The following is a 26,955-nucleotide window of genomic DNA, read 5'->3' as shown; positions in this document are numbered from 1 at the left end:
CACTGATGCGCTCATAGTTCAGCAATCTGGGAGTTATTAATAACACGGATTGGTTTATTTTAAAGCCTCATGATGTTAAACTCGGACACTGACCTTTCAATGTGCAGGGTATGTTACATGTAACTGCTTTCATTACCTGTGGTGTACACCCAGTTCTCTTCAGTTTTTGGTTTTGGTTGGGCGGGAGCCGGAAAAGGAGGGACCTCATTTGAAACCTGGGGCCACCTTTGAAAGCACTTGACTGAAATGTACGGCTGAGAAATTGAATTTCCAAGATCAGTGAGGTCCCTGAGCCTTTGGGCTGGAGCCTGGGGAGATGGTATCAAATGGCCCCAGCAGCACCACCCCTGTACAAAGACGAGAAGTTTTGTTGAGGTGTTTGGATTACTTCCAGTGTAAATAAAGGTAACGTTTACACTGCTGAAGGTGAGGTGGCAATCCTGGGGGTGAGCGGGTGGGTTACCATTGACTAGAAGCCCTATTGGAAGAACCATATCAATACTCTGGCTACAAGAGCACGTCAGAGGCTAGGAATCCTTCCTTCCTCGAACTCCCTTCCTAATGACAAAGTGGGCCATCCGACACAAATAGATTAGATTAGATTAGATTAGATTCCCTACAGTATGGAAACAGGCCCTTCAGCCCAACAAGTCCACACCGACTCTCCAAAGAGGAACCCACCTAGACTTATTCCCCTACGTTTACCCCTGACTAATGCACCTAACACTACGGACAATTTAGCATGGCCAATTCACCTGACCTGCACGTCTTTGGATTGTGGAAGGAAACCAGAGCACCCGGAGGAAACCCACGCAGACACGGGGAGAATGTGCAAACTCCACACAGAGAATCGCCTGAGGCGGGAATTGAACCCGGGTCCCTGGCGCTGTGAGGCAGCAGTGCTAACCACTGTGCCACCGTGCCGCCCTTAGACCGCAGAGGTTCAAGAAAGTAGCTCACCACCACCTTCTCAAGGGCAACTAGAGATGGACAATAAATGCTGGCAATGCTCACATCCTGTGACTTTTTTTTTAAAGGCACAGATTGAAAGTAATTATCAAAAGCAGCAGGTGGAGGAAATTTTTTTTAAATCTGCTGTGTTGTTGAGATCTGGACCATGCTACCCAAAAGTGTAGTGGCAGCCCAACGGCAGAAGTTTTAACAGCACAGGAGGAGGCCAGTCTGCCCATCATGTCTGAACTGGCTCCTTGCTTGACCAAGTTACTCAGCACTGAAAATGTGTTGCTGGAAAAGCGCAGCAGGTCAGGCAGCATCCAGGGAACAGGAGAATCAACGTTTCGGGCATAAGCCCTTCTTCAGGACCTTTCCTGAAGAAGGACTTCTGCCCGAAACGTCGATTCTCCTGTTCCCTGGATGCTGCCTGACCTGCTGCGCTTTTCCAGCAGCACATTTTCAGCTCTGATCTCCAGGATCTGCAGACCTCATTTTCTCCTCAAGTTACTCAGCGCGCGCACGCACAAACACACACACACACACACACACACACACCCTCCCCCACTGCCTGCAGTAACCCTGTAAATTCTTGCTTCTTGGATTGTAATCCTCTTGATTGAAACTGCCTCCAAAATAGTCTTGGGCAGCGTGTTCTGGATCTGTGTGAAAACATTTCTCCTGGAGTCACCACTGCTACATTTACCCGTCACCTGAAATCTGTGCCCACTACTTCTTCTGGACTGTCTTGTTTTCTACATCTCGTCGGTTCAGACCCCTCATGATGTTGAGCTCACCTATCAGATTGCTCCTTGATCATCTCTTATCCAAGGAGAGCACTCCCAACTCCTTCATTCCTTCCATGGAGCTGACATTCCTCATCCCTGGAACATGATTGGGAATTTTGCTTCACCACCCTCCCCACCTCATCTCTTCACATCCTTGCTCAAAGGGCAGTACTCAGAATTGTATTGGACTCCATATTCTTCCAGAGATCAAGCCTGTGGTTTATACGTAACCTCCTTGCTCTTGTATTCTGTGCCCTTACCAATAAAGCTCACAATCCTATAATCTCGCAGATGCAATAACAATCTTCAAAAGAGATATATATATCGACATGAGAGAGGAAAATTTGTACCACTTGGAGTGGAATGAATTTGATGGCTCCTTCAATGATGAGCGTAAGAACGATGGGCTCCATCGCCCCCTTCTGAGCTGCATCACCTTCCAGTTCCCCTCGGCCATTTTTGTCTTGCGTTACTGTATCCGTCACAGGCGGAAAACAGTAGAAAGCCCAGCACTTCAGAATATCCGCTGCGGTCATTTGTTCCATACTCTCTCTTGCAGCCTGGAGTCGTCAAAACAAAAAAAGGAAGTTGTGATTTTGTATTTTAACCTGGCATAACGGAACGGGCTGCTTAGGAAAAGGCAGAGATGCTGAGGTGGAGAGTCGGGGCCAATCTGATCCTGCAGGTATGGCAGCTGAGAAGGGCTAGAGTCCGGGGTGAGGAGACTGATTCCAGAAAGAAGCTTGGACCACAGGTTTTCATGGAGCAAGGAGGAGTGCTCTGATGAATAAATGAAACCACACATCCAGAGGCCCTTTTGTATGGGAGACTGCAGCGGTCCCTTTAATGCCCCCTGGTGTGGCAGAAGATGATGAGCGCCTGAAAGAGTTAATTAACATCAGTAGAGAAATTCCTCCATTCAGGCTATAAAGCATTACTCCTGGGATGCACTAACCGGTGTGTTATAAGTGTGTGTATTGCCAGTTATCATTCCAGTGTTAAGTTTGTACAGCTAGCAGTAATATGGACTTCAGTCAAGCCTGTAGGTTTGCAAGAGACCATCAATTACAAATTAGACATTAAGTACTCTTTATCTATTTACTTGATCATTGCTGGCTGGCCATTTATTGCCCATCCCTCGTTCTCCTTGAGAAGCCCTTCAGGGAGGGCTTATGCCTGAAACGTTGACTCTCCTGCTCCTCGGATGCTGCCTGACATACTGTGCTTTTCCAGCACCACACTTTTTGACTCTGACTCTCCAGCATCTGCAGTCCTCACTTTTTCTCCCTTGTAGATGGTGGACGGGCTTTGAAGGGTCAGGAAGTGAGTTAATCACTTATGCAGTTTTCCTAGCCTCTGGCCTGCTCTTGTGGCCATTGTGTTTGCGTGGTGAGTCCAGCTGAGTTTCTGGTCAATGATCAAATGTTGATAGTGGGGGATTCAGTGATGGTAATGCCTTTGACTATCAAGGGGTAGTGGCTAGATTGTCTCTTATTGGTGATGATCATGGCCCGGCATTTGTGTGGCGCGAATATTGCTTGCAACTTGTGAACCCAAGTCTGGATATTGTCCAGATCTTGTTGCATTTGAGCATGGACCGCTTCAGTATCTGAGGAGTTGCAAATGGTGCTGAACAGTGTGCAAACATGAGTGAACACCCCACTTCTGATCTTATAATGGAGGGAAGGTCTTTGATGAAGCAGCTGAAGATGATTGGGCTCGGACACTACCCTGAGGAACTCCTGCAGAGATGACCTGGAGCTAAGATGACTGACCTCCAACAACCACAACCATCTTCCTATCTGCCACTTATGACCAACCAGTGGAGAGTTTTCCCCCGGTACCCATTGATTGCAGTTTTGCTAGGGATCCTTGATGCCACACTTAGTCAAATGCAGCTTTGATGTCAAGGGCTGTCATTCTCACCTCACCTCTGGAACTCAGCTCTTTGTATGTGTTTGAACCAAGGCTTAATGAGGTCAGGAGCTGAGTGGCCCTGGCAGAACCCAAACTGGGTGTCACTGAGCAGGTGCTGCTTAATAGCATTGTTGATTGCACCTTCCATCATTTTATTGATGATTGAGAGCAGACTGATGGTGTGGTAATTGGCTGGGTTGGATTTGTCCTGCTTTTTATGTACAGGACATACCTGGGCAATTATCTACATTGTTGGATAGATGCCGTAGGGTCCTAGACATGTACAGCGTGGAAACAGACCCTTCTGTTCAGCTCATCCATGCCGACCAGATATCCTCAATTAATCTAGTCCCATTTGCAGATGTTGCAACTGTAAGGGCTTAGCTAGAGGAGCAGCAAATTCTGGAACACAAGTTTTCAGTACTAAAGCTGGAATATTGTCAGGGCCCATAGCTTTTGCAATGCCCAGTACCTTCAACTGTTTCTTGACATCACGTGGGGTGAATCGAATTAGCTCAAGACTGGTATCTGTCTTGCTGGGGACCATTGGAGGAGGCCGAGATGAATCATCCACTGGTCACTTCTGGCTGAAGGTTGCTGCAAAAGCTTTTGCACTGATGTGCTGGGCTCTCCCATCATTGAGGATGGGGATATTCGTAGAGGCTCCTCCTTCAATGAGTTGTTTAATTATCCACCTTCATTCATGACAGAATGCAGCAGGACTAGAGATCTGGTCCATTGGTCATGGGATTGCTTAGCTCGGTCTATCACTTGCTGCTTGTGCTGCTTTGACATGTAAGTAGCCCTGTTTGGTAGCTGCTTCAGGTGGTAGTCTCATTTGTCTGTCTGGCTGCATCATTACCTGATATGGGGAGAAAGTGAGGTCTGCAGATGCTGGAGATCAAAGTTGAAACTTTATTGCTGGAACAGCACAGCAGGTCAGGCAGCATCCAGGGAACAGGAGATTCGACGTTTCGGGCACAGGCCCTTCTTCAGGAATGAGCAGAGAGTGTTCAGCAGGGTTGAACCATTGAACCCCTGCTGAACACTCTCTGCTCATTCCTGAAGAAGGGCCTGTGCCCGAAACGTCGAATCTCCTGTTCCCTGGATGCTGCCTGACCTGCTGTGCTGTTCCAGCAATAAAGTTTCAACTCACTACCTGATATGGCAACTGTACCATTCAAGATTGGAGACGGTTACAGAAAGTGGTGAACTCGGCCCAGACGATCACAAAGGCCAACCTCCCATCTATAGACCCATCAACCAGGCCCGCTGTCAAGGAAAGGCCACCAGCATTCTCAAAGATTCGTCCCACCCTGGTAATGTTTTTCTAAAACCTCTACCACCGGGGAGAAGGTACAGAAGCCTGAACACACACACCAGCCGGTTTTGAAACAGTTTCTACCCGACTGTTGTTAGAATACCGAATGGACTCTCAAACTCTTCGCATTCTCCCCGTATCTGTGTTTTGGTTTTTGCTGCTGTTTACCTATGAATTAACTTATCTATGCTACTTAACTCTGTGATCTGTCTGTAATGCTCGCAAGACAATGCGCCTCGGTACCTGTGACAATAAATTCCATTCAATTCCTTTTTGGGTATGTCTGGTGCTGCTCTTGACATGCCCTCCTGCCCTCTCCATTGAACCAGGGTTGACCCCCTGGGTTGATGGTAATGGTGGAGTGTGGGGGATATGCCGGGCCATGAGGTTACAGATTGGGCTGGAGTACAGTTCTGCTGCTGTTGACGGCCGACAGCGCCCCCTGGATGGCCAGTCTTGAGCTGCTGGATCTGTTCAAAGTCTGTCCCATATAGCATGCCACACGACACGATGGAAGGTATTCTCAATATGAAGGTGGAACATTGGCTGCATAAGGATGTGCAGTGGTCACTCTTACCGATACTGTCATGGACAGATGCATCTGTCTAAGGATGAGGTCACGTGTGTTCTTCCATCTTGCTGATTCCCTCACCCAGTCCAGCAGTGGTGTCCTTTAGGAATTGATCAGTGATGCTGCTGCCAAGCCACTCTTGCTGGTGGGCATTAAAACCCCCCACCCAGAGTACATTTTTCACCCTTCCCACACTGTGTGTTTCCTGCAAGTGTTGTTTGACATGGAGGAAAGCCACATCATCAGCTGAAAGGGGACGGTACGTGGTAATCAGCAGGGGGTTTCTTTGCCCTTGTTTAACCTGAAGCCTTGAGACTTCATGGGATCCAGAATCAATGTTGAGGACTCCTGACTGGGTGCAGCATTAGAGCAATCCCCACCCCATCCCACCCCCCCCCCCCCCCCCCGTTTAAAACGTGACATGAGCAGCCATTGCCAATGTCCATAAAAAGGATTGGGCATTGATTCCATCTCCTATGGTTTGTGTGGTCCCCAACGGCATAGGTGCCTGCAAGTGTGCCAGTTAGATGCCCGACACAAGTTGGTGATCCTTGTCCAGTGCTTGCTTTGCCCATTTTGTACCGCAAAGTTGTGATTGCGTTCCCTTCCACTGGCCGAGAAACCTGACCTACCTATTTAAATAGCCCCCTGTGGGAGCCAGCTGTATGTTCTCTCCCTGAAGATGCCAGCCTAGCTGGGAGTGGTGCAGTCATATGGGCATTCTTGCCCATTACTGAGATGGTGGAGAGAGCTGACCTCTCCTTCAGCAGCACTGCAGACTGATTTTTTTTTTTCTCAAGGTAAGATCTCATGGAATACAGGGAGAACTAGCCATTTGGATACAGAACTGGCTCAAAAGTAGAAGACAGGGTAGTGGTGGAGGGTTGTTTTTCAGACTGGAGGCCTGTGACCAGTGGAGTGCCACAATGATTGGTGCTGGATCCTCTACTTTTCATCATTCATATAAATGATTTGGATGTGAGCATAAGAGGTACAGTTAGTAAGTTTGCAGATGACATCAAAATTGGAGGTGTAGTGGACAGTGAAGAGGGTTACCTCAGATTACAACAGGATCTGGACCAGATGGGTCAATGGGCTGAGAAGTGGCAGGTGGAGTCTAATTCAGATAAATGTGAGGTGCTGCATTTTGGGAAAGCAAATCTTAGCAGGACTTACACACTTAATGGTAAGGTCCTAGGGAGTGTTGTTGAACAAAGAGACCTTGGAGTGCAGGTTCATAGCTCCTTGAATGTGAAGTCGCAGGTAGATAGGATAGTGAGGAAGGCATTTGATATGCTTTCCTTTATTGGTCAGAGTGTTGAGTACAGGAGTTGGGAGGTCATGTTACGACTAAACAGGACATTGGTTAGGCCACTGTTGGAATATTGCGTGCAATTCTGGTCTCCTTCCTATTGGAAAGATGTTGTAAAACTTGAAAAGGTTCAGAAAAGATTTACAAGGATGTTGCCAGGGTTGGAGGACTTGAGCTATAGGGAGGGGTTGAATAGGCTAGGGCTGTTTTCCCTGGAGCATCAGAGGCTGAGAGGTGACCTTAGAGGTTTACAAAATCATGAGGGGCATGGATAGGATAAATAGCCAAAGTCTTTTCCCTGGGGTGGGGAAGTCCAGACCTAGAGAGCATAGGTTTAAGGTGAGAGGGGAAAGATGCAAAAGAGACCTAAGGGGCAACTTTTTCACGCAGAGGGTGGTGCGTGTATGGAATGAACTGCCAGAGGAAGTGGTGGAGGCTGGTACAATTACATCATTTAAGAGGCATTTGGATGGGTATATGAATAGGAAGGGTTAGTATGGATATGGGCCAGATGCTGGCAGGTGGGACTAGACTGGGTTTGGATATCTGGTCGGGTTGGACCGAAGGGTCTGTTTCCGTGCTGTACATCTCTATGGCTCTGTGACACTGGATGTCGTTCTTCATTCTTCAGTTTCAGAGGGCCATTAGTGAGAGATTCAAACCACATACAGGCCAGGCCGGGTGAATACAATTGATCTCCATTGTTAGTGAGCCATTTGGGGTCACTGTCGCAGTTTGAGTGCTCGTGGTTCCTGATTTACCCCTTCTCCACCTTCCAATTGCCTCAGCACCAGCCACTGGAGGATACTGACAGCTTTCACCATTCCGTTTCGATCTCCTTTCCCACCGTTTCTGTGTAGGGAATGCCAGTATTCCCAAAGGTAGGAGTCAATGGAAATTAGGTAATCGCTAACTACAATGGGAGAAAATCTAGCTCTTCCTGTCTTGTGTTTATTCCAGTGTGTTGTTCAGTCCGAGGTCAGGATGTGTTCTACTGTAAGGCATCTACGGTGCTGTGGTTGAAATAGATTTCAACGTTCTGGTGACTTTTAAATCCCCACACGTGCAATTCGTCTCCTCAGATGTCCTTAAAAATCCTGAAGTGGTGAATGTTGAACTCTCTGGGCATCGTACGTTTCCACTGTGTAAAATGAAATTATGAGCGTGCTGCTCAGAAAATTGCCCTTTGGCTTCCTTCCACTTTACAATACCAATACAGTGGATTTCCGAGCTGGACTTACTTCTTTAGGGGTTAGTTAGCTCAGTTGAGTGGTGGTGTAGGAAGTTGCCGAGATCCTGTGTTCGCTGCCCATACAGGCTGTGGTAGCGCATGGACACCTGACTTGCACCTTGCCCCCATGCCTGATGTACAAGGGTGTTTCTCGGACTACCTTACGCCTCTGTGTAAGGGAGGGCCTCTGGTCTGTCATGACCCAGGACCTTACCTCAATTCTTTAATTTCACAAATTTAGATATTCTCCTCTTTCAAGATGCTCCATGGATCATATCATTTTTTTTTTTTGGTCATGTAAAGATAGCGCAGCAAGCTGTGTTTTAACTGACCCCTTAGGTACTGGCACACTCAATAAACTGGCAAAAATGATGTCTCTTAAATACTGCAAAGTTTAGTGTATTATTCTGTCAAATCATTATAATTTTTCTAATTTGTTTGCTTTAACGTAAATATACTTGTTGTTCAATGGAATGGCCACATGAAATATCAGCAGTTGATTCAATTTCAAGTCAACTTCTCCTCAAATACCGTGATCTACTGTGATTTCTGAGCAGGCATACAGATTTACAGCACAGAAACAGACCCTTCAGCCCAACTTGTCCATGCTGACTACTTATCCTAAATTAATCTAGTTCTACTTGCCAGCACTTGGCCTGTATCCCTCTAAATCCTTTCTATTCATATACCCATCCAGATGCCTTTTAAATCTTGTAATTGTACCAGCCTCCATCACTTCCTCTGTTAGTTCATTCCACATGTGCACCTCCCTCTGCATGAAAAAGTTTCCCCTTAGGTCTCTTGTAAAGCTTTCCCCCCTCATCCTAAACCTATGCCCTCTAGTTTTGGTCTCCCCCCACTCCGAGGCAAAGACCTTGACTATCCGTGTCCCTCATGATTTTATAAACCTCTATAAGGTCACCCCTCAGCCTCTGACGCTCCAGAGCCTATTCAGCCTTTTCCTATAGCTCTAACCCTCCAACCCTGGCAAAACCCTTGTATATCTTTTCTGAACCCTTTCAAGTCCCACGATATCCTTCCTATAGCAGGGAGACCAGAATTGAACGTAGTATACCAAAAGTCAGTTGAGGGTGCGAGTGAGAAGGCTCTCTGCTGGTAAGTTTTTTATTTAAGGCAAAGTTGCATTATTATTTATGTGCATTATGCTGTTTTTTTAGGAAAGCATGACATTGATGTGTATAGCCTCTGCACTACATTTCTATTACTCATTGTGTGTTTTCACATTAATTATGTGGACGTCTTGATTATCTGGAATGTTTGATCAACTCCTGGTTCCATAGGTGCTGATTAGTAAAAATTTTTTGTAGTTAGGAAGCGCCCTTGTAGCTCACTGCTACTGTGCAGTATCCATCCTTGCTTCACCTTGCAATGTGTGCTGGGGTCATCTTTAAGTAGTTTTGATTATATCGAAGCACATTTCAGAATGCTTTGTTACTGGACCAACAGGTGTATGATTCAGGTGAGGCATTACTACAACTGTATCGTAGAATCCCTCCAGTGTGGAAGCAAGCAGGCCATTCAGTCCATCGAGTCCACACCAACTCCCTGAACAACGTCCCACCCAGACCTATCCCCCTACCTTGTAACCCTGAATTTCCCATGGCCAATCCACCTAACTTGCACATCGTTGGACTGTGGGAGGAAACCCACAGACTTGTGGAGAATGTGCAAACTCCACACAGACAGTTGCTCGAGGCTGGGATTGAACCCAGGCGCCTGTCGCTGTGGAACAGCAGTGCTAACCACCATGCCTCTCGGTGCGACTATGATAAATGTCTGACAATACAATTCAGGTCATGACAGGTCCTGTCTGGGCAGATGTGGGTTAAACCTTTTGTATCAATTTTTTTCAAGTAAAAAATGTCCAATCTCTTGTTCTCTTTAGCTGTGCAATAAGATAGTGTTCTTGGTCAGTTTTGTTGGAAATCGTGGAACGTTCACCCGTGGTTATAAAGCAGTGGTCATGGACGTGGAGTTTTTGTACCATGTGACCTACGTGGTGGTCTGCATGCTTGGCCTGTTTGCTCATGAGTTCTTCTACAGTTTCCTGGTAAGTAGTTGCATTATATCGACGATTGCACTGTGCGCATTGTCCACTTGAAGGCACAATAAACCCATATGCCAGCAGAAGGAGTCTGCCCTGGCAGAATCATGGTTTACGGCCGCAGTGATTCATATTCTGGAGAGAAGAGAAACCCCCCAGGCTGTTCTCACATAGCATTGGTCATGGTTTTTACTTTTTTTCTCTCTCGGCTGGTTTAATCTCTCCCTTTTGAGGCACCTGTCGGCTCGAGCCTACGTTGGCAGGTGATTTTTATTGGGTTCATTGCAATGGTCGTTGTTCCTACTGGGAGCAAGAGTAAATAATTCAGCCTTCGAGCCTGCTCCGCCATTTAATACGATCTGATCTCATCTCGGCCTCAACTCCACCTAACCTGCACATCTTTGGACTATGGGAGGAAACCGGAGTACTCAGAGGAAACACATGCAGACACTGAGAAAGTGAGCAAATTCCGCATAGACAGTCACCCAAGTGGGCAATCGAACCTGGGTCCCTGGCGCTGTGAGGCAGCAGTGCTGACCACTGAGCCACCGTGCCACCCATTTTGCTGTAATAGAGTCAGAGTAATATACATCATGTAAAGAGAGTCTTCGGTCCAACTTGTCCACGCCAAACAGATATCCTAAATTAATCTAATCCCATCTGCCAGCACTTGGCCCACATCCCTCTAAACCCTTCCTATTCATATACCCATCCAGATTCTTTTAAATGTTGTAATTGTCTCAGTCTCCACCACTTCCCCTGGTAACTCCTTCCATACACGTACCACCCTCCGCATGAAAAGGTTGCCCCTTAGGTCTCTTTTATATCTTTCCCCTCTCACCCTAAACCTATGCCCTCTAGTTCTGGAATTCCCTACCCCAGGGAAAATACTATTTACCCTATCCATGCTCCTCATGATTTTATACACCTCTATAACATCACCCCTCAGCCTCCGACGCTCCAGGGAAAACAGCCCCAGCCTATTCAGCCTCTCCCTACAGCTCAAATCCTCCAACCCTGGCAACATCCTTGTAAATTTTTTCTGAACCCCTTTCAAATTTCACAACATCCTTCCCATAGGAGGGAGACCAGAATGCCACGCAATATTCCAATAGTGACCTAACCAATGTCCTGTACAGCCACAGCATGACCTCCCAACACCTGTACTCAATACTCTGACCAATAAAGGAAAGCATACCAAACGCCGCCTTCACTATCCTATCTACCTGCGACTCCACTTTCAAGGAGCTATGAAACTGCACTCCAAGGTCTCTTTGTTCAGCAACACTCCCCAGGACCTTACCATTGTGTATAAGTCCTAATATTAAAGTCTTGTAGATTCTTGTATTAGTGTTTTCTCTGGCCTACCCTATGTCATCCCTAAATCACTTGGACTGCTCTGATCTGATCACTGCTCAATGCTCCATTTTCGATGCAGTGAGTACCAGCCTGTTGAGTTTGCAAATAGTCAGCCCCTTGGCTTCAGGAAGATCTGCAAACCCTCCTCGCCAAGCAGAGAAATGGTCAAGCTCAATTGTTTATCATGCAAATGGCAATTTAAAGTCTGACTGAAACTCTTAACATATTCTGCGTAGAATAATATGTAGGTAAATAGACAGTGAATACAAGAAACATGTAAACTGTAACGTTACTGAAGTTTGCTGATTGATTTTGATCCCAGAAGCTGTGCTCTTCTATTTATAGAGTATTACAGCATGGCAACAGACCCTTCGATCCAACCAGTCCATGCCAACCATAATTAAACTAGACTGGACCAAACTAAAGCAGTCTTACCTGCCTGCGCTTGGCCCATATCCCTCCAAATATTTCTTATCCATGTCTAAGTATCTTTTTGGTGTAACTGTACCCACATCCACCACTTACTCTGGGAGCACATTCCACACACAAACCACATTGCCCCTGTGTCTTTACTTTTAAACTCTTTCTCCTCTCTCCTTAAAAAATCTGCCTCCTAATTTTGAACACTCCCACCCTAGGGAAAAGACACTTGCCATTCACCTTATCTATACCCCTCATGATTTATAAACCTCTATAAGGTCACCACCTATGCTCCAGTGAAAAAAGGTTCCAGCCTTTCCCCATAACTCGAACCCTCCAATCCTGGCAACATCCAGGTAAATCTCTTCTGAACCCTCTCCAGCTTATTAATATCCTCCCTGTAACAGGGTGCCCAGAACTGGGGACACAGTACCCAAGAAGAGACCTCACCAATGTCCTGTATAATTGTGTCTCTGGATTAAGGATTATTGGATCCCTGTTCCTTTTTCTCCACTGCATTAGGAATGAATGTGAATCATTCTTTTAGGGGTTAGATTTGCAATTCAGTTTTCTAAATCACCCGTGCATGGACTGGGCTAGCCTTCTATGCTGAAAATGTGTTGCTGGAAAAGCGCAGCAGGTCAGGCAGCATCCAAGGAACAGGAGAATCTCCTGCTCCTTGGATGCTGCCTGACCTGCTGCGCTTTTCCAGCAACACATTTTCAGCTCTGATCCCCAGCATCTGCAGTCCTCACTTTCTGCTAGCCTGTTATACTCCAGATCCAATTTGGTGAAATGTTCTCATCAATAACTGTCTCGTATTCTTGTTAAATCAGAGAAACTTGGTGTTTCTTCAGCTTTATGATTACTACAGTGAACAGCTAAGTTCACCAGACCCCCGTTTCACTACCATACTACACATTCTTCAAAACCTGATTTTCCTTAACTGTGATGTGAGATGGTGAAATAAACTAATGTGTTACCAACGCTCATTGATCAGTTACACAGAAGGCTTTAGCTGTTTGTCCCTTTTTCAGAACATAGAGGAGCTCCAGATAAATTATTTCTTTTCCTGGCCACTCATGATCCCGCTCCCATAACATGCACCAAAATCAAGATTGCACGTGCTCAAACTGTCGAGGTCTGCAGCACAGTCGGATGTGTTTCAATCTTTTACCGGGAGTGTCCCAAAGTACAGTGGTCTTTTTCTCACTCCATACTCCTGCCTCATAAAGGAGCGAAGACCTGTGGTGCAATCCCAATCTGGACCTGGGTAAACTCTTAGGGAAAGTTGCTGATCTCCAGACCTCTTCGGATAAATATTCCCATGAGAACGGATTAGATTAGATTACTTACAGTGAAGAAAACAGGCCCTTCGGCCCAACAAGTCCACACCGACCCACCGAAGCACAACCCACCCAGACCCATTCCCCTACATTTACCTCTTCACCTAACACTACGGGCAATTTAGCATGGCCAATTCGCCTAACCTGCACATTTTTGGACTGTGGGAGGAAACCGGAGCACCCGAAGGAAACCCACGCAGACACGGGGAGAATGTGCAAACTCCAAACAGTCAGTCGCCTGAGGCGGGAATTGAACCCGGGTCCCTGGCGCTGTGAGGCAGCAGTGCTAACCACTGTGCCACCGTGCTGTCTGTTTTGATTCAGACCAAAGCCTTGCCAATTCGGGAGCCCTGTCATTTGCTAAGATCCATGAGTTATTCACTGGATGAATCTCTCACCTGTCAATGCAGTCCCAGTGTACCCAGATTTGGGATTCTTCTCAATCATGCAGTTGCACAGAAGTCCCTGGTTCAGAAACTAGGAGTTACCTTGCACTTTGTTTTATAAAATTGTTTTGAGTGATTTGTTTGTGGCTTTTTTTTCCCCCTTTTATCATATTCAACTGCATTTTTCTTACCTCACCAGTTGTTTGACATAGTCTACAGGGAAGAGACGTTGCTTAATGTCATAAAGAGTGTCACGAGAAATGGTCGCTCCATTATTCTGACAGCAGTGTTGGCTCTGATCCTTGTCTACCTGTTCTCCATTGTGGGATTTCTCTTCCTGCAAGACGACTTCATTATGGAGGTGGACCGACTGGAGGAGAATAAGACACCTCTAACAGGTAATTTCACTCCTTTCCTATAACCAGGCAGCATTGAATCAATGTCAAGATCAGAGTGTTGCTGGAAAAGCACAGCAGGTCAGGCAGCATCCGAGGAGCAGAAACATTGATGTTTCAGGCAAAAGCCCTTCATCAGGAATGAGGCTGGGAGCCTCTGGGGTGGGGAGACAATTGGGAAGGGGGCTGGGGCTGAGGGGAAGGTACCTGAGAGTGCGATAGGTGGATGGAGGTGGGGATGAAGGTGTTAGGTCAGAGAGAACGATGGAGTGGATAGGTGGGAAGGAAGATTGTCAGATGGGAACGATTATGAGGATGGTGCAGAGCTGCAAGGTTGGACCTGGGGTAAGGTGGGGGTGGGGGGAGGGGAAATGAGGAAACTGGTGAAGTCCACATTGATGCCGTGGGGTTGAAGGGTCCTGAGGCGGAAGATGAGGCGTTTTTCCTCCAGGTGTCGGGTGGTGAAGGAGTCGCGGTGGAGGAGGCCCAGGACCTGCATGTCCTTGGCAGAGAGGGTGGGGAGTTGAAATGTTCAGCCACGGGGCGGTGGGGTTGATTGAACCAATTTCATTCTTGTGCAAGATGCACTGCAGATATATCCAAAGGAAACAAGTAAATGCACTTCAATGCTGACTGCCCTAAAATGATGGGGGCTGTGAATTTCAGGCTGATGCTTTTTACTGCTGTCGGTGTTTTTGCAGCACAAGAAAACCTCTACGGCTCGCCCCTGAACAATAAGGAAGATGTGTGTCGGGAGAATTGCCCCATGTTACCTAATGCAGGTGAGTCAGTCTGTCACAAAGCAAGCGCAGGCGATGTCTTTGCAACGTTATGTTGTTTCAAATTGAAGCAGTTGGAATTAAAAGCAGGAACTGCTTGTTTCATGAATGCTTGGATCTCAGCTCATCACATTTATTTTATAGTCTGACTTGGGCCAATCACTTTTTTTAGCAAATAGACAGCACGGACAAAATGGCTCATTAGTTCTGGGTGGCTCAGTGGTTAGTACCTGCTGCCTCACAGCGCCAGGGACCTGGGTTCGATTCCACCCTGTGGTGACTGTCTGTGTAAAGTTTGTACGTTCTCCTAGGATCTGCATGGGTTTCCTCCTGAAGATGGAAGATGTGCTGGTTAGGTGGACTGGCCGTACTAAATTGCCCATAGTGCCCAGGGATGTGTGGGTTAGGTGGATTAGCCACAGGAAATGCAGGGATAGGGTGGCGGGGCGTTGGATGGGTCTGGGTGAGATGCTCTTTGGTGAGCCAGTGTGGAGTTGATGAGCCGAATGGCCTGCTTCCACACTGTACGGACTCCATGATCTATTCTCAACAAAGTGTAAGATCCACGTGCTTCCTAAGAGACTAAAGTTACACGATTCCATAGTTTTTTTTTAAAAATCAATAAATTTTATTATATGTTGTTCAAACAGGAGTACAATTGAATATGTATATGTACAATCTATAGTGTGTTTGAGATTTACACATAAGCTACTACATAAGCACAATCTACCATATATAATCTATATTCACACATCATCTATATTTGCTATATATACATACAAACAATTGATATATACATATGCAGCCAGCTCTGATGTAATGCGATAGTTCCGTTCTCGCATTATAAGAAAATCGCGCAATAGCAGCATCGTTTAATCTAATGGGGCTGGAATTGCCTTAAAGCCAATCCAGGCAAGGAATGTTTGCGTTCTCCAAATAACAATCTAAATCCTTCAATCGTGTTATAGCCAATTTGTGTTGAGAAAAAAAAAACGCATGTTATAGCAGAACCAGCTATATATGCAATCTATGTTACTATATGTTCACACACACACAATTGATGTACGACTGTAAAAGTGAATCCAAAGTCGTCATCGTTCTATAGGACCACTCTCCAACAGAGATGACTGGTAATGGTTTCACTGTGCCTCAGGAAGGGAAGAGGTTGAGAAGAACATCCAGCAGGTGCGGGAATTGAACCCATATTGCTGGCATCACACTGTACCACAAACCAGCCGTCCAGTCAACTGAGCTAATCTCTATACATAAAACCACATGCCGTCAAGCCAGATCAAGTGGATTTCTCCGTAACCGCCCAGTTGCTTTGACATTGTGGGTCAGTAAATCTCATTGAAACTTTACAAGGGATTCTAGTTTCTTCTCTTTTTGAAGACCAAGCTTCAGATGACCCTCAAAGGCCACTGGGTAATGGACTGTTCACTTCCTGATACTTTACCCTCCTCTCATGGAGTATCCTCCCCTGGATTTTGGAAACTGTGCTCCAACACCTATTTGCAGACACAACTCCAACTCTTTTGCAGACAGCTAGCTTCACCCAGCTAGTCCTGCCTCTGGGCTTCTCTGAGCTGTAACACTTCTCAGCTGCACAAAGCATATACTGCTTGTGGGCTGCTTTTAGTCCACTGTCTGCTGCACTGAAATGTTATTTGCTGCCAGACTTCTCCAAGGGATTTCTCTTGAGATCCACCACCTCGCTACAGCTGCTGGTTCTCAGGACTACTTCTGAGGGTAGCTGCCCAAGGCTGGGAAACAGAACCTGGCATTTCTTCCTCCACCCCAACCCATCAGAACCAGTGGCCTTCAGTCAACTATGCAGCACCATTGTAAACACTTCCTCACCCTCTCTCTGCCTGGAGCCTTTCAACTGTCTTTCAATGACCTTTACATCGGTTTGAGTGACCGATTGAAAACCTTGTAACGAGCCCTGTCCTTGTTCCTCGGCAGCATTGAATTTAAGAACCGTTCAGGTGTAACATCTCCTTGGGACTGTCTGCTATTTGAATGTTACAATGTTCACTGATTGCTGGCTTACACACTACAAATTGCCTGTAACTGGGGAAAAAAAAAGGATTTTGTCATACGTATCTGTAAGGTTGCATGTAGTTCTGCTCAATTGCTTTGATTTCTTAGTCGAAATTAAACATATTGGGAATCTCCACCAACTCTGCTTGATCACAAGTCTTTGAGGGGGTTCCATATATTTAACAGAAACTTCTTGGCTGGTGAATGGGACTGGATTAATTTGGGACGAGTTGGACCAAAGGGTCTGTTTCCATGCTGTATATCTGAGTATTTTATAAATGATTTTGGAAAAAGAGTTTCCTTTTAATTAATTAAGGAGGTCTCAACCATGTGACCCTAGTAAGTAGTTGTCTTTTTTTTCAAAGTCAAAGTAGTTTAACATCGGTACCCACTGCCAGGATTCAAAATTTTTGTGATAAATCCGTTTTCAAATTGCACCTTTCCACGGAATAATGTTTATTTGAAGTTAACCGTCTAAAACATTGATAAACTTGCATGATTCATGGTTGATTTAAGAGTCAGTGATCTGTAAATGAGAGAGAGAGAGAGAGAGAGAAGCTCATGACAGGTAGAAGAAGTACTTTACAAAATGGTTACAATTTTGGGACATTGGTGATTACACCCGAAGAACTATTCTTTTCCAAATGTTTCCTACATCTGTACAGCCTGCTTTTGAGAAACTAACTTGTGAGTCTGTTGTTCTTCAGTCCTGTTCACACAACCCCTCATGTCACACGGGGATGTGGTGTAAGAAGGCTTGTCTCACATGCCTTCTTACACTTAATCTTCCTTGTCGATTTAATTAGCTTATAAATAAAGATGCAGTCATCATGGGATATCATCAGATGTGGGTTCGATTTCCTTTCTGTGTGAAATCTTTTGTTCCTGTCTGTCATCAATCTCTCATTATAGCTAAATGGAAAATAATCATGTGATCTTATCCGAGAAGAAAATTATCTTTACGATGTCTCTTTGAAATTAAAAAAACAGTTCTCAGGATGTGGGCATCGCTGGCTGGGTCAGCACGCACTTGCCCGTCCCTAGTTGCCCTCCTTGAGGAGGTGGTGGTGAGCTGCCTTCATGAGCCACTGCAGCCCTTGTGCTGTCGGTAAATTTTTGCAAGGGAATTCTAGGATTATGACCGAACAACAGTGAAGGAATGGCAATATATTTCCAATTCAGTATGGTGAGTGGCTTGGAGGGGAACTTTCAGGTGGTAGTGATCTCATGTAAAGGCTATCCCTGGCTTACAAACCCATTCCTGAGTACATTTGTAAGTGGATTTGTACTCAAGTTGGAGCACAATACAATACAATTTAAAACATCTGTCCTTAAGTATGAGTGAAAATACACATTTATGAGAAGATTTGTAGCTCAGATTGAGGTTCTGGATGTAGGTTTGCTCGCTGGAACCTTCCAGCTGAGCGAGCAAGCCTACAGCCTGAAAATACACATGTTGTATTCTTAACAGTAATTTGGGATCTTGCTGATAAGTACAAGTGTTCGTAAGTCAGACATTCAGAAGGCCAGGACCCCTGTACCTGCTGCCTTTGTTCTTCTAGATGATAGTGGCTATGGGTATGGAAGGTACAGTGAACAAAGCACTCACAAGTTAGTATGAAGTTTCTTGTAAATGGTACATGCACTATTGGCGGTGGAAGGAATAAGTGTGGATGTGGTGCCAATCAAGCGGGCTGCTTTGTCCTGGATGGTGTCGAGCTGCTTGAGTGTTGTTGGAGCTGCACTCATCTTGGCAAGTGGGGAGTATGCCACCACATTCCTAATTTGTGCCTTGTGGATGGTGGACAGCATCTGGGGAGTTTAGGAGGTCAGTCACTCATTCCAGAATTCCAACTCTCTGACCTGCTTTTGAAGCCATTGTGTATTTATATGGTGAGTCCAGTTCAGTGTCTGGCTAGTGGTCACTCCCAGGATGTTGATGGGCATTGATGTGTTGATTGTATTGAAATGGGCATCGCTGGAAGGAAATTCTTGCATTAACCTCAGTGCCTGAGTTCTAGGGAATCCTGATATATAAATCCCCACCTCGGAGCAAATTGCTGCCGATGCTGGAATCTGTACTGAAAACAGCAAATGCTGGAGATCACAGCGGGTCAGGCAGCATCCATGGGGAGAGAGCAAGCTAACATTTCAAATCTAGATGACTCTTCATCAGAGCCAAAGTGAAGTGTGGAGGGGGCAGCGTTTATGCTAGTTTGGGGTGGGGGTGTATGGGGTTAGTGGGTGTAGGGTGCTGTTGGAGAAAGAATGTTGTTAGTTCAGATTAAGTGATTGGAATGTGAGAACAGCAAAACAATGCTGTATCTAACTGCCAGACTGTAAAGCATAGAGTCCCACCGGGATGGGAGGAGGGGAGAGAGGACATGTTAACAGAATGTAACAGGCTAACAGAAAGGGAAGAAATGGTTCACAGTTTGAAGGCGTTGAACTCCATATTAACCCCAGAAGGCTGTAAAGTGCCTCGTCTGAAGATGAGATGGTGTTCCTCCAGTTTGCCCTGTGATTCACTGGAACACGCAGCATGGTGAGGACAGGCACATGGGCATGTGAGCAGGACACTGTGTTAAAATGACCAGTTGCAGGAAGGTCAGGGTGGTGCTTGGGCACAGACCGGAGGTGTTCCACAAAGCGGTCACCCAGTCTGCGTTTGGTTTCTCCAGTGTAGTGTAGGCCCCATTGGAGGAGGTGCAGGTGAAATGCTGCTTCTGTTGGAAAGGCTGTTTAGGCACTTGGACGGTGAGCAGGGAGGAGGGGAAGGGGGTAGGTGTTACATCCTCTGCGGTTACATGGGAAGGTGCCGTGGAGACAGGGTTAGTGTTGGTGGTGGTGGAATGGACGAGGATGTCCCAGAGGGAACGACCCCTGCGAAACGCAGATGGGGGAGTAAGGGAAAGATGTGTTTGGTGGTGGTGTTCTGTTGGAGTTGTCGGAAATGGCTGAGAACGATCCTTTGAATGCGGAGGCTGGTGGGATGAAAAGTGAGGGGAAGGGAGACCCAATCATGCTGCTGTGCATGATGGGAAGGGGCAAGGGTGAAAGCATGGGTGATAGGTCAGATGCGGTTAAGGGCCCTGTCAACCACAGAGGGTGGGAAATCACGGTCACGGAAGAAGAAAGCCATGTTAGCAGCGCTGTTTTCGAAGGTGGCGTCATCCGAACCGATGCAGCGTGGGTGAAGGAACTGGGAGAAGGGGATGAACTCATAGAGTCATAGAGATGTGCAGCATGGAAACAGACCCTTCAGTCCAACCCATCCATGCCGACCAGATATCCCAACCCAATCTAGTCCCACCTGCCAGCACCCGGCCCATATACCTCCAAAACCTTCCTATTCATATACCCATCCAAATGCCTCTTAAATGTTGCAATTGTACCAGCCTCCACCACATCCTCTGGTAGCTCATTCCATATAAGTACCACCCTCTGCGTGAAAACGTTGCCCCCTAGGTCTGTTTTATATCTTTTCCCCCCTCACCCTAAACCTATGCCCTCTAGTTCTGAACTCCCCTACCCCAGGGAAAAGACTTTGCCTATTTATCCTATCCATTCCCCTCATAATTTTGTAAACCTCTATAAGGTCACCCCTCAGCCTCTGACACTCCAGGGAAAACAGCCCCAGCCTGTTCAGCCTCTCCCTGTAGCTCAGATTCTCCAACCCTGCCAACATCCTTGTAAATCTTTTCTGAACCCTTTCAAGTTTCGCAACATCTTTCCAATAGGAAGGAGACCAGAATTGCACGCAATATTCCAACAGTGGCCTAACCAATGTCCTGTACAGCCGCAACATGACCTCCCAACGCCTGTACTCAATACTCTGACCAATAAAGGAAAGCATACCAAACGCCTTCTTCACTATCCTATCTACCTGCGACTCCACTTTCAAGGAGCTATGAACCTGCACTTTGTTCAGCAACACTCCCCAGGACCTTACCATTAAGTGTATAAGTCCTGCTAAGATTTGCCTTCTAAAAATGCAGCACCTCACATTTATCTGAATTAAACTCCATCTGCCACTTCTCAGCCCATTGGTCCATCTGGTCCAGATCCTGTTGTAATCTGAGGTAACCCTCTTCGCTGTCCACTACACCTCCAATTTTGGTGTCATCTGTAAACTTACTACCTATACCGCTTATGCTCGCATCCAAATCATTTATGTAAATGACAAAAGGTAGAGGACCCAGCACCGATCCTTGTGGCACTCCACTGGTCACAGGCCTCCAGTCTGAAAAACAACCCTCCACCACCACCCTTTGAGCCAGTTCTGGATCCAAATGGCTAGTTCTCCCTGTATTCCATGAGATCTAACCTTGCTAATCAGTCTCCCATGGGGAACCTTGTCGAATGCCTTACTGAAGTCAATATAGATCACATCTACTGCTCTGCCCTCATCTGTTATTTCTTCAAAAAACTCAATCAAGTTTGTGAGACATGATTTCCCACGCACAAAGCCATGTTGACTATCCCTAATCAGCCCTTGCCTTTCCAAATACATGTATATCCTGTCCCTCAAGATTTCCTCCAACAACTTTCCCACCACCGAGGTCAGGCTCACTGGTCTATAGTTCCTGGCTTGTCTTTACCACCCTTCTTAAACAGTGGCACCATGTTTGCCAACCTCCAGTATTCCTGCACCTCACCAGCGACTATCGATGATACAAATATCTCAGCAAGCAGCCCAGCAATCACTTCTCTAGCTTCCCACAGAGTTCTTGGGTACACCTGATAAGGTCCTGGGGATTTATCCACTTTTAACCATTTCAAGACATCCAGCACTTCCTCCTCTGTAATCTGGACGTTTTGCAAGATGTCACCATCTATTTCTCGACAGTCTATATCTTCCATATCCTTTTCCACAGTACATATTGATGCAAAATATTCACTTAGTATCTCCCCCATTTTCTTTTGCTCCACACAAAGGCCGCCTTGCTGATCTTTGAGGGGCCCTATTCTCTCCCTAGTTACCCTTTTGTCCTTAATATATTTATCAAAACCCTTTTGGATTCTCCTTAATTCTATTTGCCAAAGCTATCTCATGTCCCCTTTTTGCCTTCCCGATTTCCCTCTTAAGTATACTCCTACTTCCTTTATATTCTTCTAAGGATTCACTCGATCTATCCTGTCTATACCTTACATATGCTTCCTCTTTTTCTTAACCAAACTCTCAATTTTTTTAGTCATCCTGCATTCCCTATAGCTACCAGCCTTCCCTTTCACCCTGACAGGAATATACTTTCTCTGGATTCTTGTTATCTCATTTCTGAAGGCTTCCCATTTTCCAGCTGTCCCTTTACCTGCAAACATCTGCCTCCAATCAGCTTTCAAAGGTTCTTGCCTAATACCGTTAAAATTGGCCTTTCTCCAATTTAGAACTTCAACTTTTAGATCTGGTCTATCCTTTTCCATCACTATTTTAAAACGAATAGAATTATGGTTGCTGGCCCCAAAGTGCTCCCCCACTGACACCTCAGTCACCTGCTCTGCCTTATTTCCCAAGAGTCGGTCATGTTTTACACCTTCTCTAGTAGGTACATCCACATACTGAATCAGAAAATTGTCTTGTACGCACTTAAGAAATTCCTCTCCGTCTAAACCTTTAACACAATGGCAGTCCCAGTCGATGTTTGGAAAGTTAAAATCCCCTACCATAACCACCCAATTATTCTTACAGATAGCTGAGATCTCCTTACAAGTTTGTTTCTCAATTTCCCTCTGACTATTAGGGGGTCTATAATACAATCCCAATAAGGTGATCATCCCTTTCTTATTTCTCAGTTCCACCCAAATAACTTCCCTGGATGTATTTCTGGGAATGTCCTCCCTCAGCACAGATGTAGTGCCATCCCTTATCAAAAATGCCACTCCCCCTCCTCTCTTGCCTCCCTTTCTGTCCTTCCTATAGCATTTGTATCCTGGAACATTAAGCTGCCAGTCCCGCCCATCCCTGAGCCATGTTTCTGTAATTGCTATGATATCCCAGTCCCATGTTCCTAACCATGCCCTGAGTTCATCTGCCTTCCCTGTTAGGCCCCTTGCATTGAAATAAATGCAGTTTAATTTATTAGTCCTACCTTGTCCCTGCCTGCCCTGACTATTTGACTCACTTCTGTTTTCAGCTGTACCCGTTCCAGATCGATCTCTTTCCTCACTATCTCCCTGGGTTCCCCCCCCCCCCCCCCAACTAATTTAAATCCTCCCAAGCAGTTCTAGCAAATTCCCCTGCCAGTATATTAGACCCCTTCCAATTTAGGTGCAATCTGTCCTTCTTGTACAGGTCACTTCTACCCCAAAAGAGATTCCAATGATCCAAACATGTGAGTCCTTCTCCCATCCACCAGCTCCTCAGCCATGCATTCATCTGCTCTATCCTCCTATTCCTGCCCTCACTAGCTCATAGCACTGGGAGTAATCCAGATATTACTACCCTTGAGGACCTCCTTTTTAAATTTCTGCCTAACTCTCTGTAATCTCCCTTCAGAGTCTCAACCTTTTCCCTTCCTATATCATTGGTTCCAATGTGGACAATGACCTCCTGCTGGCCCCTCTCCCCCGTGAGAACATTCTGCACCCTCTCTGAGACATCCTTGATCCTGGCACCAGGGAAACAACACACCATTCTGCTTTTTCTCTGCTGGCCACAGAAACATCTGTCTGTACATCGGACTACAGAATCCCCTAACACTATTGATCTCTTGGAAGCCGACGTACCCCTTGTTGCATTAGAGCCAGTCTCAATACCAGAAACTTGGCTGTTCGTGCTATGTTCCCCTGAGAATCCATCACCCCCTACATTTTCCAAAACAGCATAAATGTTTGAAATGGGGATATCCACAAAAGACTCCTGCCCTAGGTGCCGACCTCTCTCTCCCTTCCTGGAGTTAACCCATTTTTCGCTCCTTCACAATCTACAGACCCAGAAAATAACACTGTCTGATTCCTGTACAAACACTGCCCCAGGTTAAATTAATAGCTATGGCTTATAATTTAAGTTTAATCAAGAGACCTAGAACATAGAAGAATACAGCGCAGTACAGGCCCTTTGGCCCTCGATGTTGCGCCGATCCAAGCCCACCTAACCTATACTAACCCACTATCCTCCATATACCTATCCAATGCCCGCTTAAATGCCCATAAAGAGGGAGAGTCCACCACTGCTACTGGCAGGGCATTCCATGAACTTACGACTTGCTGAGTGAAGAACCTACCCCTAACTTCAGTCCTATATCTACCCCCCCTTAATTTAAAGCTATGCCCCCTTGTAATACCCGACTCCATACGCGGGAAAAGGTTCACACTGTCAACCCTATCTAACCCCCTAATCATCTTGTACACCTCAATCAAGTCACCCCTAAACCTTCTTTTCTCTAATGAAAACAGCCCCAAGTGTCTCAGTCTTTCCTCATACGATCTTCCTTCCATACCAGGCAACATCCTGGTAAACCTCCTCTGCACCCGTTCCAGTGCCTCCACATCCTTCCTATAGTATGGCGACCAAAACTGCACACAATATTCTAGATGCGGCCGCACCAGAGTCTTATACAACTGCATCATGACCTCAGGACTCCGGAACTCAATTCCTCTACCAATAAAAGCCAGTACGCCATATGCCTTCCTCACCGCACTATTTACCTGGGTGGCAACTTTCAGAGATCTGTGTACATGGACACCAAGATCCCTCTGCTCATCCACACTACCAAGTATCCGACCATTAGCCCAGTACCCCATCTTTTTGTTATTCTTCCCAAAGTGAATCACCTCACACTTAGCTACATTGAATTCCATTTGCCACCTTTCTGCCCAGCTCTGCAGCTTCTCTATGTCCTGCTGTAACCTGCCACATCCTTCCTCACTGTCAACAACTCCTCCGACTTTCGTATCATCCGCAAACTTGCTCACCCAACCTTCTAACCCCTCTTCCAGGTCATTTATAAAAATGACAAACAGCAATGGTCCCAAAACAGATCCTTGCGGAACACCGCTAGTGACGGCACTCCATGAAGAAACTTTGCCATCAACTACTACCCTCTGTCTTCTTCCATCCAGCCAATTCCTAATCCAAACCTCCAACTCACCCTCAATGCCATATCTCCGTATTTTCTGCAGTAGCCTACCATGGGGAACCTTATCAAACGCCTTACTAAAATCCATATATACCACATCTACCGCTTTCCCCTCATCAACCTCCTTCGTCACCTTTTCAAAGAATTCAATAAGGTTTGTGAGGCACGACCTGCCCTTCACAAAACCATGCTGACTATCCTTGATCACATTATTCCTATCCAGATGTGCATAAATCCTATCCCTTACAATTCTCTCTAAGACTTTGCCCACAACAGAAGTGAGACTCACCGGCCTATAGTTACTAGGGTTATCCCTACTCCCCTTCTTGAACAAGGGAACCACATTTGCTATCCTCCAGTCTTCTGGCACTACTCCAGTAGACAAAGAGGACATAAAAATCAAGGCCAATGGCTCTGCAATCTCCTCCCTTGCTTCCCAGAGAATCCTAGGATAAATGCCATCAGGCCCAGGGGACTTATCTATTTTCACCTTTTCCAGGATTTCCAACACCTCTTCTCTACATACCTCAAAGCCATCCATTCTACTTATTTGTGACTCAGTATTCACATCGACGACAATGCCCTGTTCCTGAGTAAATACTGAAGAAAAGTATTCATTCAGTGTCTCCCCAATCTCTTCCGCCTCCATACGCAACTTCCCACTACTATCCTTGACTGGACCTATTCCTACCCTAGTCATTCTTTTATTCCTAACATACCTATAGAAAGCCTTAGGGTTTTCCCTAATCCTACCGACTAAGGACCTTTCATGTCCCCTCCTTGCTGCTCTTAGCTCTTATCTCCAAAAAACATATAATCAAGAAAGAATCCACTATACTCACTACTGCAGCCTTTCTCTTGGACAGACTTAAAACAACAATTAACTTATCTGATTCTGTGCTGTGAACCTTGCAGGACATGGACTGTGATGAGCTATAGTGAATCCCCACCTGTCTGTGTATTATGATTACTGGATTACCACAGTGCTTTCTGTAGATTTGAGATGCTCTGGTTTGTTTTTTTAAATAAAGTTAAAGGATTTATTTTAGTCAGTAACTACAAACATTGAGGCTTCCGTCCAGGAAACAGAATTTTTGGTCTCAGTCCCACTGAGTCATTCTTCTTCAACCCTGGAGATGTTACACTAGGTGAGACCATTCAGCCTATAGTGCCCATTCTAACCCTCTGACGTGAATACCGTTCCCAATGCTCATAATTCTTTAAAAATGTATTCTTTAGTTTTTGTAAATGCTTTGACAGAGTGTGGTACTCTACAATTTCTGTATAAAAGCAGTTACTCTCACTTTACCCATTTACTCTGAGCTTTTTAATGTACTGTTTTTCAATTACAAATGCACCCTTCAGAATTTTTTTTTTCTTAACTCATTGAAAGCTTTTGTTATTTTGACATCATGTTTCCAAATAACTTTATCGTGAAAGATGCTCTGTTTTCCTTGTCACACCTCAGCCCTGGTATCAATCACTTGAATCTCTTCTCAGCCTTTTCATCCTGACGTGAGGCACCCAGCACTGGATAAACTATTCGAACAGTAACCCAGTCAATTGTACAGCTCTGTGTTAGCTCTGTGTTTTTGCATTTGATGTCATGGTTAGTGTCCAGCAGTGTCAGTCATGGACCGTTGTGTCAGTGGTTTACAACCTGTTCGAAAGCTGGTGGAGACCATAATCTACCCACAGTCAGCGCTCCCTGACTATTGCTTATGGATGTGAACATCTGGCATCTTCTTTCCAGTGAACCAACCTGGGCCCATCTTCATTGTTAACAATTGAGCTCCCAAAGCCTGTTGCTGGGCAGAACTCAGAACAGAGAGCACCGTGGCTCAGTGGTTAGCACTGCTTCCTCAGTGCCAGTCGCCCTGGGTTCACTTCCTGCCTCGGGTGACTGTCTATGTCGGGTTTGCACATTCTCCCTGTGCCTGCGTAGGTTTCCTCTCGCATTCCAAAGATGTGTAGGTCAGGGTGGATTGGCCAT

At 45.8% G+C, this 26,955-nt stretch overlaps 1 protein-coding gene across 1 annotated transcript in view; it reads left to right on the top strand.

Moving 5' to 3' along the window:
* itpr2 (inositol 1,4,5-trisphosphate receptor, type 2) overlaps positions 1 to 26,955 on the top strand; it is a 136,119-nt gene that overhangs the window by 82,751 nt on the left and 26,413 nt on the right. The window contains exons 24-26 of the mRNA XM_087999698.1: positions 9,998 to 10,162; positions 13,867 to 14,065; positions 14,764 to 14,844. Coding sequence (XP_087855824.1) covers positions 9,998 to 10,162; positions 13,867 to 14,065; positions 14,764 to 14,844 — 445 coding nt within the window. The remainder of the gene's footprint in view (positions 1 to 9,997; positions 10,163 to 13,866; positions 14,066 to 14,763; positions 14,845 to 26,955) is intronic.

This window comes from Chiloscyllium plagiosum, unplaced genomic scaffold (genome assembly GCF_037043375.1).
Source record: "Chiloscyllium plagiosum isolate Xiang-an unplaced genomic scaffold, Cpla_swu_hap1 HiC_scaffold_23, whole genome shotgun sequence".
NCBI classification, from domain to species: domain Eukaryota; kingdom Metazoa; phylum Chordata; class Chondrichthyes; order Orectolobiformes; family Hemiscylliidae; genus Chiloscyllium; species Chiloscyllium plagiosum.
This window is presented reverse-complemented; position numbering and strand designations above follow the sequence as displayed.